This window comes from Dendrobates tinctorius, unplaced genomic scaffold, assembly GCF_039654945.1.
Source record: "Dendrobates tinctorius isolate UK_male_01 unplaced genomic scaffold, ASM3965494v1 ptg000046l, whole genome shotgun sequence".
Taxonomy (NCBI): Eukaryota; Metazoa; Chordata; class Amphibia; order Anura; family Dendrobatidae; genus Dendrobates; species Dendrobates tinctorius.
The window spans coordinates 47252537-47272445 of NW_027361714.1; the positions used below are offsets into that span (position 1 = coordinate 47252537).

The 19909-nt window shown below is 46.9% G+C and overlaps 1 protein-coding gene across 3 annotated transcripts in view; it reads left to right on the plus strand.

Moving 5' to 3' along the window:
• The window catches only part of PEX7 (peroxisomal biogenesis factor 7), a 350516-nt gene that overhangs the window by 54773 nt on the left and 275834 nt on the right, over positions 1 to 19909 (plus strand). For all 3 annotated transcript variants that reach the window (XM_073575890.1, XM_073575893.1, XM_073575892.1), the window contains one exon: positions 11250 to 11327. In XM_073575890.1, coding sequence (XP_073431991.1) covers positions 11250 to 11327 — 78 coding nt within the window. The remainder of the gene's footprint in view (positions 1 to 11249; positions 11328 to 19909) is intronic.

The following is a 19909-nucleotide window of genomic DNA, read 5'->3' on the forward strand; positions in this document are numbered from 1 at the left end:
GGGAAGCCTTTCCGGCGATTATTTGCCTCAGTGCAGTTCCATGACTGACCTGGGGCAAGAGGTGGTGCCAAAATGCCGATCCCTGCTGGGTCCTTCTCTCCCCTTCCCCGAGGTGAGCAAAGTTGACACCCCCATCCCCCTGTGCAATCTGTCACATATGGGTACCTTAATGAATATCATAGCCCTGTTTTATGCACTCACACAGGAACTTTGACATATCATGTGCCCTGTTTGTCAGGTTTTCTCAAAAAGACTGCATATAAAACTGTCCAGATTCTGCACAATATTCATTAGATTTTGACCTGTGTCCTGCAGCAGTTGTCTTATGCGTTTAATATGTTGCAAATGTGCAACTCCATCAGGTGAGCGTAATACTCCCTTATTTTGATCAAATTTTCGTTGCCAGTTAATACCTTATTTTTATCTCCCATGACGGCACCGTCCCAGCAGTGTTGGTACTCACGGTCCCGGGGCTTGCGTGAAGTTGCTGTGTCATAACATCAATTCAGACGCAGCCCTGACTTCGTCTTCATGTTCATTTCGTATGAAGGAGGGGACAGTGACGCAAGCACTAATTGGGTGCAGGGCTCCCATGTCATAGCACCCTAACGTGAGCCCCGGGACTGGGAGTGCCAACACCGCTGGAATGGCGACATCACAGGAGGCGAGTATAAGCGTTTTTTCTTTATCGGTGCCATTTAGATCAAAAAGGGGTTGTCATCCTAGTAGTGGACAGTCCCTTTCTAAGAAGAGGACGCAACCCCTTTAATAGCTGTTGGCCAAACCAGCTCCTCATGGACATGCACACTTTGCTGATTATTTCATCAGGTGGGAGGGGAGACAAGCTATTGGCAGATACTTCTGTTTGGGGATTATTTCTCAGTAGAAGAAAAGATTGGTCATGTTCAATTTTAACATGTTTGATCCCTTTTTTCCCTAATGTTGGCAGTGAAGTGGCTAGTTACATAAAGCTTCATAAGCAGTGCTAGATCGAAAATAGAATCGAAAGGTCACCCTGGAGCACCATTGTTGCCAAAATCAGTGGAAAAACAATAGATGGAGGAATTCTTTTCTTCCTTCCTGTTGGCAGTCAGCTTGTGACTGAGGCTGCTTTGTATGGACTCACATTTTCGTTAATTCTCAGTTAACTAAACTAATGTTATATATAGTCAAATTCTACTTAGAGTGTGCTCGGTTTGTGTACACTGTGTTCCAAATTATTATGCAAAAAATATTTCCTCATATTTTCTGTAAATTACCTATATGAATTGCAGTCATTGTTATTTTCCAGTCATCTAATATTCTAGTATAATTGCAATGTTTTTGAACAAACTGCCTATGAAACCGGTATATTTTTAAAAATAAGAAACACTCAAAATGCATGTTCCAAATTATTATGTACAGCAGAGTTTTCAACCTTTTTATTTTTATTTTGAACAAAAAAATGGTCAATTGTGAAATTATAAGCATTATCAGCTTATTACAAAATGAAATCAAACAGGTTTCAAGTCAAAACTTTATTCTAGGTGATGTTACATTTGCACATAGGACCCCTTGTTCGAAAGAAGCTTCTGAACTCTCTCGTCCATTGAATTTGTCAGTTTTTGGATGGTTTGTGCTTCAATTGCTTTGCATGTGGACAGAATACCCTCCCAGAGCTGTTTCTTAGATGTGAACTGCCTCCCGCCATCATAGACACTCCTTTTGATGATGCTCCAGAGGTTCTCAATGGGGTTGAGGTCAGGGGAAGATGGTGGCCACACCATAAGTTTGTCCTCCCATAGCAGCCAGAGATGCAGATGTGTTATTTGCAGCATGAGACGGTGCATTATCATGCATGAAAATGATCTTACTGCGGAAAGCACGGTTCTTCCTCTTGAACCATGGCAGGAAGTGCTGTTTTAGAAACTCCACATAGATTATGGAGTTCATCTTTACCCCTTCAGGGATCCTAAAGGGGCTGACAATCTCTCTCCCCATGATTCCAGCCCAAAACATTACTCCACCCACTCCTTGTTGGCGCCTTAGGGTACCGTTACACCTAGCGACTCACCAGAGATCCCGACCAGCGATATGACGCGGTCAGGATCGCTGGTGAATCGCTGGGTGGTCGCTAGTGAGCTGCCACACAGGCAGATCTCACCAGCGACATCGCTGGGGACGGGGGTCGCTACTTACCTGTCAGACGCGGCGATCCTGCGTCCTCCCGCCCGGCTCCACGCGTCGCTCGTCGTCACAGCAGGAAGCGCCGCAGGAAGTAGATGACGAGGAATGGTCCAGCAGCTTCTCGCGCGATCACCGATAACCAGCGGGGGAGCCGGTCGGAGGTAAGTATCACAAGCAGCAATATCGCTAGTAATATCGCTGTAACGTCACAAAATCGGTGACTTTACAGCGATATTGCTAGCGATATCGCAGTGTGTAACGGGGGCTTTAGCCGTGTTTTCATGGGGTGTCCATCAACCAGCCATCCTCCACTCCATCCATCTGGACCATCGAGCGTTGCACGGCACTCATTGGTGAACAAAACCGTTTGGAAGTCAGTCTTCATGTATCGTTTGGCCCACTGGAGCCGTTTCTGCTTGTGTGCAGTGGATAGAGGTTGTCGACAGGATGGCTTACGCACAGCTGCAAACCTCTGAAGGACCCTGCATCTTGTTGTTCGGGGGACGTTGGAGGCACCAGCAGCTTCAAAAACTTGTCTGCTGCTATGACAAGGCATTTTTGCAGCTGCTCCTTTAACCTGACGCAATTGCCTGTTGGAAAGAGTCCTCAATTTTTCCTTATCAGCGCGCACACATGTGTGCTGGGAATCAGCTACATACTTCTTGATTATGCGATGATCACGATGAAGTGTCTTGGCAATGTTGATTGTAGTCATTCCTTGACCTAAATACTCCACAATTTGTTGCTTCTCAGCAGCTGACACATCCTTTTTCTTTCCCATTTTGGCAAAAAATGTAGGCTGCTTAATAATGTGGAACAGCCTTCTTAAGTAGTCTTGCCTTTATTTGGACACACCTGCCAAACTAATTTGCACAGGTATCTGCAATTGCTTTCAGTGATATAAAGAGCCCTGACACACATCACCATCAATGAGTTTAAATAACAAACAAAAAAATTCTAACCTTATCACTCCTAAACTCTTTTGGCATAATAATTTGGAACACAGTTTATATTCAATATTTAAAAGATATGTCCTTTTTATAATTATCAGTAAGTGTAGTTTTATCAGGCTCATCCCATACTGTGCAATGTATGAAACTGCCAATATAATGCATAGACCTTTCTAGGGTGTGATGGAAACGTTTCACAAAAGAAAATTATATTCGGTGCCAAATACAACATGGCTGCGGTGTATAGAGACCATTTTTCTTCTATTTTTAAACACTTGACTCAGTTCAAAATGTGTCTGGTTACTAAGATATTATTGATTTTTTTAGTTGGAGACATAGGTAAAAACATAGGTGTTATACCTTAGCCGAGATTCTGGCACCAGTTCTGTAAAGCACAAATAGAATAATGTAAGCAGGTAGGTCCCGGGTGACTCCATGAACAACGTTCTTTTATTACCCTTGTGGAATAAGCTAGAAAGTTTGACAAAACCCTTTTCAGTTGTCCTTCTCCAGTTTTAATAGATACGTGTTGCGGAGCTGCACAGACTGCAGATAATGACACAGCCGTCCTAATGCTGGGAGAACATGTTTTCTTTATCAAAGTTCTTTTATGGTAATCCTTCTCTGCAATGGGAAGACATGAATTTTAATAGCCAAAGCAATTAGAAAAAGCAACAGACAGAGGAAGGTTTCTTTAGATCAGCGTGAGGTGTTGCTTTTTAACTTTTTTTTTTTTACATACATTCTACTGGTAAATGTGCAAATGGCAGTTGGCCAGTGAGTTGTTAAAGGGTGCAAGAGTTCAGCTTGACAACTGGGTTCATTTTGGTTTATTTCTTTTTCTCCTTCGACTCATTGGGGGACACAGAGACTGTGGGTGTGTGCTTCTGCCGTCTGGAGGCTGACACTAAGTATACAAAAAAAGAGTTAGCTCCTCCTCCGCCGCATACACCCTCGCCCCCAGACCGGGCGTAACTCAGTTTTTTGCTTAGTGTCTGATGGAGGCACACGCAGTCTGGAGCTCCAGACTAGATTTTTTTTTTTTTTGGCCTCTTTCTATGAAGATAAGATAGGGGCTACGGATCCTATAGAGAGGGTCCGATCTCCCCAAATCAACGGGCGACCACGTGTGAGTAGCCCTCCACGTGTTTTCTCTCCCGCACCGAGGGACACATCTGGGACTTTTCCCCAGACAACCATTTTTCTTTGTTATTTTTTTAAAGAGGTGGCAAGGCGTCCTAATAAGAGGATTCGGTTCCCCATAAACCCCAGCGGGCGAGCACGTGTGAGTGATCCTCCACGTTGTTACTCTCCTGCAACGTGGGAATGCATTAATGCCCCTTCCACCCCTAGGTAGGAGACCAGGGGTGGTCCTGGAGGCGCAGGTGAGAAGCGTCGAAGACCGGTGCAGTAGCCTCCCCCTCCCTGCCCAGGGATGGGGTTGAGAGCACCACAAGCCCACGGCGGCCCGGCTCACCTTTTTTGGTGATGGGTGTGGAGTGCGGCCAGAGCCCCGTCGGCGGCCGCGGCCCCCGCTGTATGGTGAGGTCCGAGGTTCCGCCCGCCGACTTCCGGGGGTAGCCGGAAGCCCCGCCCACTAACTTCCGGGGGCGGAGAGCGGCGGGCGCGCACAGTTACCGGGGAGCTCCCGCCCTCCTCCCTCGAACGCCGCACGTGTAGTGCGGCCAGAAGCCCCGTCGGCGGCCGCGGTCCCCGCTGTATGGGGAGGTCCGGAGTTCCGCGCGCCCGCCCGCCCGCCGACTTCCGGGGGTAGCCGGAAGCCCCGCCCACTAACTTCCGGGGGCGGAGAGCGGCGGGCGCGCACAGTTACCGGGAAGCTCCCCACCCCCCTCCCCCTCCTCATTTCCTCGCGAAGTGCGGCCGGAAGCCGCCGCCTATCTCCCGGAGTGCGCCGCAAGTGCCCCGGCGAGTAACGCCGCACGCCCCGTGGAAGAGACGCAAGGTGGACATTACCGGTGGGTGAGTGCAACCCCATTTCGAGTGCCGCACTAGTGGTCAAGGAAGGGGTTATCCTCCTCCTACCCTACCCTGCAATATTTCTGGCAAAGGGAAAGCTCATTCTTTCCTATATGCTGTTTGCGTTTCCTGTGGGGTCAGGCTGCCTAAAGCGCAGCCGGGTAAATTTTGTGAAGCCTGCGAGTCGGAGCGAGCCCAGGAGCCCCCCATTGTTGCAGAGCCCAGAAGTCAGGACCCCCCAGAATGGGCGGTGTCTTTATCACACTCTATGATGTCCCTTACAAGGGCAATTGAGTCTCTTCGAGGCCCGGGCAGGGACAAGGATGGTGGTCTGCCAGCGGAAGACAGCTCGTCCACGTCTCAGGACCCTCCGACCGTTAGAGGCCGCTCCAGCACCAGACAAGCTCATAGCAAAAGAGCTCGTTCCCCGTCGGCCGGACCCTCTGGGGCTTCGGCGGCGGGTATTAGGGCATCGCGTTCCCCGTCGCCGAGCTCAGGAAGCGAGCAGGATGAGGGCGAGGAGGAGGGGGAGGAGGCCTGGAATCCAGAAAGCCTGGGATACCAAGACTCAGTGGACAGCCTCATTGAGGCAGTCAACCAGACATTAGAGATCGAGGACGATGTGTCCACGGCCTCAGGTCACAAGGTCTCCTTCAAGAAGACCAGGCGACCGCATAGAAGGTTTGCCACGCATCCGGAGTTCGAGGAGCTAGTCCAGAAACATAGGGAACACCCGGATAAGCGTTTTGCAATGCAAAAAGCGCTGCAAGCAAAGTATCCGTTTCCTCCTGAACTCCATAAAGGATGGGTGGAGTCGCCAGTAGTGGACCCACCGGTATCACGTTTGGCATCAAGATCGCTATTGTCGATACCCAGCGGTTCTTCTATCAAGGACCCAACTGATCGCCTTATTGAGGGGCTTGCCCGCTCGGTGTATGAGGCAGCGGGGTCGGCCCTGGCCCCCTCCTTTGCGGCTACTTGGGTGGCGAAGGCCATGGTTTCATGGGCGGACGCTCTGCATAATGCCCTCCAAAACAGAGATCTGCCTGCGGAGGTCTTGGAGGTTACAAATCAGATATCAGGGCCGAGTGTTCTGCTGTGGCAGCAGCAAATGCGATCGCCGTTAGGCGAGCATTATGGCTGAGATTGTGGAAAGCGGATTCTATCTCCAAAAAATCCTTGACCTCATTGCCTTTTCAGGGCAATCGGTTGTTCGGTGAGAAGCTTGATAAGCTTATCTCAGAAGCCACAGGGGGGAGGAGTAGTTTCCTCCCGCAGCAGAGGACTTGGCCAGCATTCAGGCAAACACAGAGGCGTTTTCGGCCTTTTCGTAACCCCTGGAGGGGGACTTCGGCCAGAGCATCCACCTCCGCAAATGATGGTCAGATTAGGGAAAGGCAAACCTCTTACAGAGCCAATCCGCTGGGCAGAGGACGAGGCCGTTTGCCCAGAACGAGGGGGGCCAGATCCCAAAAGCCTCCAGCAAAATGACTCGAGGCGCTCCGTACCTACGGACGACAGAGTGGGCGGACGCCTACTAAGGTTCAGCCACGTTTGGGTCGCAGTGGCACGCGACGCTTGGGTGGCAGAATTGGTATCGTCCGGGTACAAGATAGAGTTTGTCGGACCCCCGCCACGGCGATTCTTCCATTCCCGGCTTTCCGGAACAGTATCGCAGGCAGAGGGTTTGTTACAGGCCATAACGACGCTACGGCGCAACGGGGTCATTGTCCCAGTGCCGAAAAGCGAAGAGACACAAGGTTTTTACTCCAACCTGTTTTCGGTCCCCAAAAAAGACGGGACAGTAAGACCAGTACTAGATCTAAAAATCCTGAACAAATTCATCAGAGTCAGGCGGTTCCGGATGGAATCCCTCCGTTTGGTCATTGCAGCCATGGATCCAGGGGAGTTCCTGGCCTCGATCGATGTGCAGGATGCATATCTGCACATTCCGATTTTTCCTCCACACCAGAGGTTCCTGCGTTTTGCGATCGGAGGGCGACATTTTCAATTTGTTGCTCTGCCCTTCGGTCTGGCCACTGCTCCCAGAGTCTTTACGAAGATAATGGCGGTGGTTATGGCCATCCTGCATGCTCGGGGCATAATGGTACTACCTTACCTGGACGACCTGTTGGTAAAGGGGCCGTCGTTTCAGGCGTGCCAGGAGAATGTCAGTATCACGCTGGATACCCTGGCCCGGATAGGCTGGTTGATCAATCAGAGCAAGTCGTCCTTGGTTCCAGCCCAAAGAATCGTGTTCCTAGGCATGATTTTCGACACCTCCCGGGGGCTGGTGATCCTCCCTCAGGACAAGGCGCGAAAAATCAAGCAAGGAGTACGGAACCTTCTGCAGCCGGGCACCAGATCCATCTGGTACGGCATGAGTGTGTTGGGCAGAATGGTGGCGGCAATGGAGGCAATCCCGTTTGCCCAGTTCCATCTCCGTCCGCTTCAGCATGCGCTCTTGTCAGCATGGGACCGGAGGCTGCTGTCTCTCAGTCATCGGTGCAAGTTGTCTCCGCTGGTCCGACATTCACTCCGGTGGTGGACTCGCGACTCGTCTCTGGTCCAGGGGAAACCTTTTCCCCCGGAGCAGTGGTTGGTGGTGACGACCGATGCAAGCCTGCATGGTTGGGGAGCAGTTTTCCAGAGTCACACAGCCCAGGGGCGGTGGTCCATTCAGGAGATAATTCTCCCGATCAACATTCTGGAGATACGGGCAATACGATTGGCCCTGCAACATTTCCAGTGTTTCCTGAGACACCGGCCGGTGCGCATTCAGTCGGACAATGCTACAGCAGTAGCATATGTCAACCATTAAGGGGGCACGCGCAGCCAGGCAGCCATGCGCGAGGTCGGGCTGGTACTGCGTTGGGCAGAGAAGAACCGCGTGGTAATTTCAGCGGTGCACATTCCGGGAGTCGAAAACTGGGCGGCAGATTTTCTCAGCCGACGGAGGGTCGCGGCAGGGGAATGGTCCCTGCACCCCGAGGTTTTTCAACAGATCTGCCAACGGTGGGGGACACCAGACGTGGACCTTATGGCATCCAGAGAGAACGCCAAAGTACAAAGGTTCGTCGCTCGGTCCCTCGACCCGCAGGCAATCACAGCAGACGTTCTGGTGCTTCCGTGGAGCCAGTTTCGTCTCCCGTACTTGTTCCCCCCGCTACCTCTGCTTCCAAGAGTCATCAGAAAGTTAAGGAGAGAGAAGGTTCCAGCAATTCTGCTGGCCCCAGACTGGCCTCGGCGGGCCTGGTATGCAGATCTGGTTCAGCTAGTGGTGGATGTACCCTGGCGTCTCCCAGATCGGCCGGACTTGCTGTCCCAGGGGCCGATCTACCATCCGAACTTAGGGGCCCTGTGTTTGACGGCGTGGCCATTGAATCTTGGCTGTTAACACAGGCAGGATTCAGGCGCGATGTGGTAGCCACGATGGTGAGTGCCTGAAAGCCTTCCTCGGCGAGAGTATATCATCGGACTTGGGAAGTTTTTTTCCGTTGGTGTAGGGATCGCGGAGTGGCTCCTCTGGTTTTTTCGATCCCCAACGTACTGGCTTTTCTGCAGGCAGGGCTGGACGCAGGATTGGCTCCGAGTTCGCTCAGAACGCAGATCTCGGCTCTGTCGGTGCTTTTCCAACGAAAGGTCGCTTCGGTCTGGCAGGTTAGGACGTTTATGCAGGGGGTCGCACATTTAGTACCCCCCTATAAGGCGCCGACGGAATCATGGGACCTGAACTTGGTGCTCAGGGCCCTTCAGGAGGCTCCTTTCGAACCGTTACAAGAAGTCTCCTTACCTTACCTGTCCAGGAAGGTCGTTTTTCTGGTAGCTATTACGTCTATTAGGCGGGTTTCGGAATTGGCGGCTTTATCTTGTAAACCGCCGTTCCTGACCTTTTATAAGGATAAGGTAGTTTTAAGGCCAGCTCCTCCCTTCTTGCCGAAGGTTGTCTCTGCATTCCATATCAACGAAGACATTGTCTTACCCTCGTTTTGCCCGGCACCGGTGCACAGGGTAGAAAAGGCATTGCACACCTTGGATCTGGTAAGAGCTCTTAGGAGGTATGTGACAAGGACAGCTCCTTTCCGCCGGACAGACTCTCTATTCGTGATCCCAGAAGGGCGGCGGAAGGGGCTCGCTGCGTCCAAAGCGACTTTGGCCAGATGGGTTCGCCTGACGATCCAAGAATCTTATGAAATTAGTGGCACGCCGGTTCCGGCAGGGATCAAGGCACACTCGGCTCGAGCAGTGGGTGCCTCATGGGCACTGCGACACCAAGCTTCAGCGGAACAGGTGTGCAAAGCAGCTACCTGGTCCAGCTTGCATACGTTTGTCAAACATTATAACGTACATACCCAGGCATCCTCGGATGCAAGCCTGGGAAGAAAGATTCTCCAGGCAGCAGTTGCGCACCTCTAATCAGGGGCGCAAAATAGCATGGATTAGGTGAGCTAAGATCCCGCCCAGGGACTGCTTTAGAACGTCCCACAGTCTCTGTGTCCCCCAATGAGTCGAAGGAGAAACATGGATTTTTGTGAGTACTCACCGTAAAATCCTTTTCTCTGAGACGCTCATTGGGGACACAGCACCCACCCTACTAGCCAGTTGTCTTTTGCTTATTTTGAGTTATACAAATCCTTATGTAAGGATCAGGGTGGTCCCTTTTCCAGACGTATAATTTCTTGCCTGAATTTAAGGCGCGTTCTCCTACTGCTTATGCACTAAACTGAGTTACGCCCGGTCTGGGGGCGAGGGTGTATGCGGCGGAGGAGGAGCTAACTCTTTTTTTGTATACTTAGTGTCAGCCTCCAGACGGCAGAAGCACACACCCACAGTCTCTGTGTCCCCCAATGAGCGTCTCGGAGAAAAGGATTTTACGGTGAGTACTCACAAAAATCCATGTTTTTCACGATCATTGAAGTGCATGTTTAAAGGCCATTTTTGTTCTTTTATTTTCCAGATGTCACTATGATATCCAGATTTCACTGTCGCTTCTACTATGACCTCCAAAGTACTCATTAAGAAAATGTCATAATCTAGAACTTAGGTCCACTTCATCTTTGGCCACCACTAGCCCTATTTCCAAGATACTCTTTCGTTGGAGGACAGTGTCATGGTGGCAGCAGTGCTGGTTCGCTGCAACCCTCTGGGTGCCAGATAGGAGAGTGGTGGAGAGGTGAATGGACATCAGGGTTTTGACCAAGTTGTAAGGAAACCTTTGAAATTGTAATGCTCTGGCCTCTACTACCCTTTCCCTAGTCAAGTCCCGACAGAAAAAAGCAACCTATAAAAGTCCTTGATGGATGCGGCCAATATCTATGTATGGGGTCGGTCAGGGAGGAATGACCAACTGGATAATGATAAACAATTTTTTTTTTCTTTACTGATATTGTTGGTAATTTGGGTGAAGGATGCAAAGCCCTAGCACCCCCTAGGTCAGTGGTCTCCATCCTTTCTGACCTTGATAGCCACATTCAGCACTCAGAGGGCTGCGAACCACATCCAGCTCCCATCTCCTTCAAAGTAGTGTCAGCCAGAACCCCCATTACAGGTATAATGATAACCAAAGCTTTTCCACAGAAATCACTCCAAAGCAGTACACTGTGATCCAGGGGTTCCCACAATACCCCCATTCAGTTTTCTCCCATCAAGGACTCCCAACACAGTCACATCCAGCTTTGAGCACCTCCTCTAACAGGTAGGACCATCCTCAAGTTTACCATACCTAAAACATCTCTAAACCCCTAAGACCAGTAAATGTGCATCCACATCTGCTCTTCTGTGTAGGGCTACTCACAAAATTCACCATTTTGAGATGTACTCTTCATAACTGTTTGCTAGACCTGGAGCTAATGCACCAAGCTGGCAGACTGTCGCAAGCCACAATTCATGGGACCACGAGCAACATGTGGCTCCTGGAGCTACGGGTTGGGGACCCCTGCCCTAGGTGTTACCTAACTTTGAGTACAGTCCAAAAATTAAATCAGAAATTTGCCTTTTCCGTGGCTGACATTGTTTGTATTCTTTACATTTGCTCTATGATTGTGAACAATGACACGATAATAAATTGAGTCTTTTTAGTAACAATGTCCTATGGACATACAACAAGTTGCTGGTAGTAATTCTTTTTAAGGGCTGCCTTTTTCTAATCAACTGTAGGTTTACAGCGTAGATTGGAGTCAGACAAGAGGAGAGCAGCTTCTGATATCCGGATCCTGGGATCGTACTGCAAAATTAGTAAGTTAGTGGTGACACTACCGTTTGAAATCATTTGTCTTTTGTGTTTTCTGCTTGTTGATGTGTGTGTGCATGCGCCATGGTATGTTCTAATATTAATAATTTTTATCTCTATATTACCAACTTATTCTGCAACACTTTACAATTCAGAGGGAACTTGCACAAACAATACTAGACATTACGAAGTAACACATACGGTAGGTGAACACATACCAAGAGGAGTGAGGATCCTGCTTGCAAGATGAAAGTCGATGAAGAAATAGGGGTGACACTAAAGATGCAAAGTGCTTACAGTGTATGATCCTGCTATCAATATAAAGCCATTCAAATATTGCTGTATGAACCGGTTACCAGCCAGTATCTGTATATGTCCAGATACAAAGTGCTTGGAGGGTGTGGAAACGGATGATAAAAGGGGCCAGATTTCTAAAGAAAATGTAGGAAGGGAGAACGGGAAAGTTAAATTAGTGATGAGGTGATAGGCCAACAGGAGGAATCGCAATTAAACGACGATATAAATCTGTGATAACCTCATTTAGCATGATTGCGCCGGAAACGCATCTTTAGCTCCGCCCATCAGTGCCCCTGTCACATGACCTTGGGACTCCGATGTGTTGGCATGACAACGCAGGGTCTGCAGGAGACCCTCATGGTTGTCATTTATGATGTGCTATGAGCTCTGCCCCGTGACCGGCATTCATAGCAAATGATCAATTCTATTGTAGCACAAGCGATCAGACGATCGCAGTTTCAGGTCTCCTAAGGAGACTTAACCCCTTCACCCCGAAGCATGTTTTCAACTTCCTGACCAGGCAACTCTGAACACAGTTACTTTGAGGCCATAACTCTGGAAAGCTTCAATGGATCCCGGTGATTCTGAGACTGTTTTCTCGTGATATATTGTACTTTATGATACTGGTAATAAAATTTCTTTGACATGGCTTACGTTTATTTGTGAAAAAAACGGAAATTTGGCGAAAATTTTGAACTTTGTTTTTGCATGCCCTTAAATCAGCGAAATATGTCACAAAAATTAGTTCATAAATAACATTTCAAACATATCTACTTTATATCAGCACAATTTTGGAAGCAAAATTTTTTTTAGTTAGGAAGTTATAAGGGTTAAAAGTTGTCCAGCGATTTTTTTCATTTTTTCAATAAAATTTACGAAACCATTTTTTTAAGGATCACATCACATTTTAAGTCACTTTGAGGGGTCTATATGACAGAAAATACCCAAAAGTGACACCATTCTAAAAACTGCACCAATCAAGGTACTCAAAACCACATTCAAGAAGTTTATTAACCCTTCAGGAAGTGCATTGAGCAGTAGGGTGGTGTACTGGTAAAAGGGGAAAAAAAACCCAAAAAGCTTTTAAATGTTCTGCCTGAGCGAGTGTGAACGAGCTGAGTGTGACCTGAGCGTAAGTGCGAACTGTGGTAAGTGTGTGACTTGTGATTCCGTGAAGAGGTATTTGGAAAACCTATAACAAATACCTGTGTGAGTTGCTGAATTGTAGGTTGCTGAGTGCTTTCTACCTGTTCAATTTTTGGGGGGCTTGGGGGCTTGTTTAACCTATTTTTTCTTTCTACAGGGTTAATCTCTTATTTTACTATCTGTGTTTTTAAGGGTTAACTATATTGCATTTAAATCTTGAGGTGTAACTATATTCACAAGGGGTTAATTAAGGGTGGGAGTTCATAATTAAGGGTTTATAAGGGGCAGCTGGTTGGGGCTCATCTCCTTTTGGAAGTGCATTGAGCAGCAGGGTGGTGTGCTGGTAAAAGGGAAAAAAAAAAAAAAAAAAAACCTTTTAAATCTTCTGCCTGAGCGAGTGTGAACGAGCTGAGCGTGACCTGAGCGTAAGTGCGAACTGTGGTAAGTGTTTGACTTGTGATTCAGTGACTTTGGATTCAGGGAGTTTCCGAGGGAGGTATTACTGAATTGCTGTTATATTTTATTAATACTTTTTATTTATTTTTGCTTATCTTTTTGTCTGGTACAATCCCCATTAGGATGTGCTCCACTATTGCCAATGCCATCCAGTGCACGTCTTGCCTCATGTATGAAATCCTTGAACAGTCAGTCGAGGGTGCATACTGCTGTGCGAGATGTGAGCACGTTGTGCATTTGGAAGCCCAGATACTGGATCTAAATTTGCAGCTGGCAACACAGATCCATAGACAATATGGAAAGGAGCCTTCTGCTCACTGAGCAGACACTCAATGGGATAGATGAGGGGGGATGCTAGGTTGGAGCTGCAGGACAATGAAGCAGCTAGCTGGGTGACAGTTAGAAGGCGGGGTAGAGGGAAGAGCACCAGGGAGGCTAGTCCTGATCTGGCACTCCCCAATAAGTTTGCTAAGTTGGCAGATGAGGGGAGTGTTAGTGCAGGAGTAGCATTGCTGCAGCAAGGCATGTCCTCTGAAAGCCGGAGGAGTGTCTCCTCCAGTAAGGGGGGAAATAGGAGAGCAGGGCAGGCCAGACAGGTTCTGGTAGTGGGAGACTCAATTATTAGGGGAACAGATAGGGCAATCTGTCACAAAGACAGGGATCGTCAAACGGTGTGCTGCCTACCTGGCACTCGAGTCCGACACATCGCTGATCGGGTTGACAGAATACTGGGAGGGGCTGGTGAGGATCCAGCGGTCATGGTGCACATTGGCACAAATGACAAAGTTAGAGGTAGGTGGAAGGTCCTTAAAGATGATTTCAGGGAATTAGGCTGTAAGCTTAAAGCAAGGACCTCCAAGGTGGTATTTTCGGAAATACTTCCTGTACCACGTGCCACGCCAGAGAGGCAACGGGAGATTAGGGAGGTTAATAAGTGGCTCAGGAATTAGTGTAGGAAGGAGGGGTTTGGGTTCCTGCAGAACTGGGCCGACTTCTCAGTTGGCTACAGGTTCTACACTAGGGACGGGCTGCACCTCAATGGGGAGGGTGCAGCTGTGCTGTGGGAGAAAATGGCTAGAAGGTTGGAGGAGTGTTTAAACTAGGGACAGGGGGGAGGGTATTCCTTTTATAGGAGGGGAAGACAGTGCAGATAGAGACCTGGGCACAAATAATGAAGGTGGGGGTGGCATGGGGGGTGGGGTTAGAACAGTTAATAATTTAAGAAAGAATAGAGGTACAGAGAGATACATGAAGTGCCTGTATACTAATGCCAGAAGCCTCGCCAACAAGATGGAGGAATTGGAGTTAATGTTGTTGGAACATAATTATGACATGGTGGGGATATCTGAGACATGGCTGGACGAGAGCCATGACTGGGCGGTTAATTTACAGGGCTATAGTCTGTTCAGAAATGACCGAACAAATAAGCGAGGGGGAGGCGTGTGTTTATATGTAAAATCATCCTTAAAACCCATCCTTCGTGATAATATATATGAATCTAATGAAAATGTAGAGTCCCTGTGGGTAGAGATAAGGGGAGGAGGGAAAAATAATAAATTACTGATAGGGGTTTGTTATAAGTCTCCAAAAATAATGGAAGCAACAGAGAATATCCTCATAAAACAAATAGATGAAGCAGCGACTCAAGGAGAAGTCATTATTATGGGGGACTTCAACTACCCTGAAATACATTGGGGAACCGAAACCTGCAGTTCCAGCAAAGGTAATAGGTTTTTGACAACTATGAGAGACAATTACCTTTCACAACTGGTTCAGGACCCAACAAGAGGGGGGCACTGCTAGACCTAATATTAACCAACAGGCCACACCGCATATCAAATGTAAGGGTTGAGGGTCACTTGGGTAATAGTGATCACAAATTAATAAGTTTTCATGTATCCTTTAATAAGATGTGTAGTAGAGGGGTTACAAGGACACTAAACTTCAGGAAGGCAAATTTCCAACGGATGAGAGATGATCTTGGTGCAATTAACTTGGACGATATCCTGAGACATAAAAATTCACAAAGAAAATGGGAGACGTTTATTAGCATCCTGAATAGGACCTGTGCACAATATATACCATATGGGAATAAACATGCTAGGAGGAAACCACTATGGCTAAATAGAGCTGTAAGGGGTGCAATAAGAGATAAAAAATAAAGCATTTAGAGAATTTAAGCAAGTAGGTAGTGATGAGGCATTAAATACAGAAAATTAAATACATTCTGTAAAAAGCAAATCAAGACAGCAAAGATTGAGACAGAGAGACTCATTGCCAGAGAAAGTAAAAATAATCCCAAAATATTTAACTACATAAATAGTAAGAAGCTAAAAAATGATAGTGTTGGTCCCCTTAAAAATAGTCTGGGTGAAATGGTGGATGAGGAAAAAGCCAATATGCTAAATGACTTTTTTTCAACAGTATTTACACAAGAAAATCCCATGACGGATAACATGATCAGGGATAAAAATTATCCATTAAATATCACCTGCTTAACCCAGCAGGAAGTACAGCAGCGTCTAAAAATCACTAAAATTGACAAATCCCCGGGCCCGGATGGGATATACCCCCGAGTACTGCAGGAATTAAGCACAGTCATAGATAGACCATTATTTTTAAAGATTCCATAATAACAGGGTCTGTACCACAGGACTGGCGTATAGCAAATGTGGTGCCAATATTCAAAAAGGGGACAAAAACTGAACTTGGAAATTATAGGCCAGTAAGTTTAACCTCAACTGTGGATAAAATCCGGGAGGGTTTTCTAATTGATACTATACTGGAGTATCTGGGGAAGAATAACCTCATGACCCAATATCAACATGGGTTTACAAGGGACCGTTCCTGTCAGACTAATCTGATAAGCTTTTATGAAGAGGTAAGTTCAGGACTGGACCAAGGGAATGCAGTGGACGTGGTGTACATGGACTTTTCAAAAGCTTTTGATACTGTGCCACACAAAAGGTTGATACATAAAATGAGAACAATGGGCATAGGGGAAAATATGTATAGGTGGGTTAAGTGCTGGCACAGGGATAGGAAACAAAGGGTGGTTATTAATTGAGCACACTCGGACTGGGTCACGGTTAGCAGTGGGGTACCACAAGGGTCCGTTTTGGGCCCACTTTTTAACATATTTATTAATGACCTTGTAGGGGGCATAGAGAGTAGAATTTCAATATTTGCAGATGACACTAAACTCTGCAGGGTAATCAATACAGAGGAGGACAATTTTATATTACAGGAGGATTTATGTAAACTAGAAGCTTGGGCTGATAAATGGCAAATGAGCTTTAATGGGGATAAATGTAAGGTCATGCACTTGGGTAGAACGAACAAGATGTATAATTATGTGCTTAATTGTAAAACACTGGGCAAAACTGTCACTGAAAAAGACCTGGGTGTATGGGTGGACGACAAACTCACATTTAGTGGCCAGTGTCAGGCAGCTGCTGCAAAGGCAAAATAATGGGATGCATTAAAAGAGGCATAGATGCTCATGAGGAGAACATAATTTTACCTCTATCTAAGTCACTAGTGCGACCACACTAAGAATACTGTGTACAGTTCTGGTCTCCGGTGTATAAGAAAGACATAGCTGAACTGGAGCGTGTGCAGAGAAGAGCAACCAAGGTTATTAGGGAACTGGGGGTCTGCAATACCAAGACAGGTTATTACACTTGGGGTTATTTAGCTTGGAAAATCGAAGGCTTACGGGTGATCTTATTACAATGTATAAATATATGCGGGGACAATACAAAGACCTTTCTAATGATCTTTTTACTCTTAGACCTGGGACAAGGGGGCATCCTCTACGTCTGGAGGAAAGAAGGTTTAAGCATACTCTCACAGACGCGGATTCTTTACTGTAAGAGCCGTGAGACTATGGAACTCTCTGCCATATGATGTTGTAATGAGTGATTCCCTAATAAAATTTAAGAAGGGACTGGATGCCTTTCTTGAAAAGTATAATATTACAGGGTATATACACTAGTTTCCTTAATATTGCGTTGATCCAGGGAGCTAATCTGATTGCTGTTTGTGGAGTCGGGAAGGAATTTTTTTCCCCAATGTGAAGCTTACTGTTGCCACATGGGGTTTTTTTGCCTTCCTCTGGATCAGCATGTTAGGGCAAGTTAGGATAGGATATGGCTTGAACTAGATGGACTAAAAGTCTTCCTTCAACCTTAATAACTATGTTACTATGTTCACAGGAGCTGAAGCAACGTGGAAGGAAAAAATGAACATTTATCTTTTTAGTCACAAAAATGATCTTTCAGCAATGATTTGTTTATATTCACAAGGGTAAAAGGAGAAAATGGTCGGCTAAAGTTGTTGAGCAATTTCTCCTGAGTACGCCGATACCCCATATGTGGGGGGAACCACCGTAGGGCGCACGGCAGGGCTCGGAAGGGAAGGAGCGCCTTTTGACTTTTTGAACGCAAAATTGGCAGGAATTTGTGCGGACGCCATGTCGTGTTTGAAGAGCCCCTGATGTACCTAAACATTGGAAAACCCCCACAAGTGACCCCATTTTGGAAACTAGACCCTTTAAAGGAACTTATGTAGCTGTGTGGCGAGCACTCTGAACCCCCAGGTGCTTCACAGAAGTTTATAACGTAGAGCCGTGAAAATAAAAAATCACATTTTTTCCACAAAAATGATCTTTTAGCAACATTTTTTTATTTTCACAAGTGTAAAAGGAGAAAATGGTCCACTAAAGTTGTTGAGCAATTTCTCCTGAGTACGCAGATACCCCATATGTGGGTGAAACCACTGTTTAGGCGCAGGGCTTGGAAGGGAAGGATTGACGTTTTGGATTGCAGACTTTGATGGGATGGTCTACCGGCGTCATGTTGCATTTCCAGAGCCCCTGATGTGCCTTAACAGTGGAAATCTCCCACAAGTGACCCCATTTTGGAAGCTAGACCTCCCAAGGAATTTATTTAAATATCTGGTGAGCACCGTGAACCTCCAAGTGCCTCACAGAAAATTATAACGTTGAGTCGTGAAAATAAAAAAAACATATTTTTTCCTCAAAAAAGATCTTTTAGCCCCAATTTTTTAATTTTCACAAGGTTAACAGGAGAAAATAGACCGCTAAAGTTGTTGCGCGTTTTCTCCTGAGTACGCCGATATGCCATATGTCGGGTGGGGGGGGGGAACCACTGCTTGTGCGCACGGCAGGGCTCACAATGGAAGGAGTGATGTTTAGGATTGCAGACTTTGATGGAATGGTCTGCGGGCGTCATTTTGCGTTTGCACAGCCCCTGATGTGCCTAAACAGTGGAAATCCTCCACCAGTGACCCCATTTTGGAAACTACACCCCTGAAGGAATTTATCTAGAGGCATAGTTTTATAGTAATTATTATAATACTTTTTGTTTTACTGGTGTATGAATTTATAATGTGTTATGTGTAAGATGTGTGGGGTACATCAGATTATGAAAGTTTGTTGTGTCAACAGGGTATAAACTAATTTTAATAATTTTTGTACGTGCGGAACACTTTGAAACAATTCTTAATGCAAAGGCAAGGTTTCACAATGGTAAGTTGTGTCCTTTCGGATTCTCGTCTTTTAGCATACTCTGCGCCGTGTGATTGGCCTGACCTCGCTGTTTAGGGAATCTGTCCTGGGAAAATTCGGGCACTATCAGATTCAGAAGTACTGGGGTCCTGACCTCCCTGAGTGCCAAACATTAGTGCCTTGATGACTTCCTCCGGAAAGTGAAGGAAGGTCCCCGTATTGCCTGCTGATCAGAAGAACACAAAAGCATTGTAGAGTGCCATCTGTACAATATACACGGCCAATTTTTTGTATCATACTTTGGCTTTTCGCATGGCACTGTATGGTTGGAGGACCTGATCTGAAAGATCCACTCCCCCCATGTACAGATTGTAATCCAAGACACAATCTGGCTTTGGGACTTGTGTTGTGGTCCCACGAACAGTGACAAGGGTGCTGTTGTCACTGTGTATGGTGGTCAAGATAAGGACATCCCTTTTGTCCTTATACTTGACCACCAGCATGTTGTCGCTGCATTGGGCTCTGCTTTTGTCTTTTCTCAACGTTTGCCCAATTAGTGGCTTAGGGAGACCTCACTGATTTTTTTGCACGGTGCAACATGCAACTGTACCTCTGGCAGAAAAAGGCCTTGAAGAGTGGGATGCTGGTGTAAACGTTATCAATTTAGAGGTGATAACCCTTTTACAGCAGTGGGTGCAGCAATTCCCACACAATTTTCCCAGTCACCCCCAAGACGGGGGAGCATTCAGGGGGGTTAATCTGGGTGTCCTTCCCCTCGTAGACCCTAAATCTGTGGGTGTACCCTGAGTTAGTCTCGCACAGTTTGTACTGTTTTATTCCATACCTGGACCTCTTACTGGGCAGGTACTGTCTGAATTTTAGCCTCCCTTTTGAAGAGAATGAGAGATTCATCAATAGCAATGTCCCACTGGGGTGTGTACGCCTCAGCAAATTTTCTGCTGAAATGTTCAACCACTGGCTGAATTCTGTATAGACGATCAAAGTTTGGATCATCTCGGGAGGGATATACTGCACATTATCACTATAATGCAAAAATTTTGGGATCCCTTCAAACCGTATCCTTTTCATGGCCAGGCGGAATACTGGTGTGCTGTAGAGAATATCAGCACTCCAGTATTGCGATGGTCTTTTTTTTTT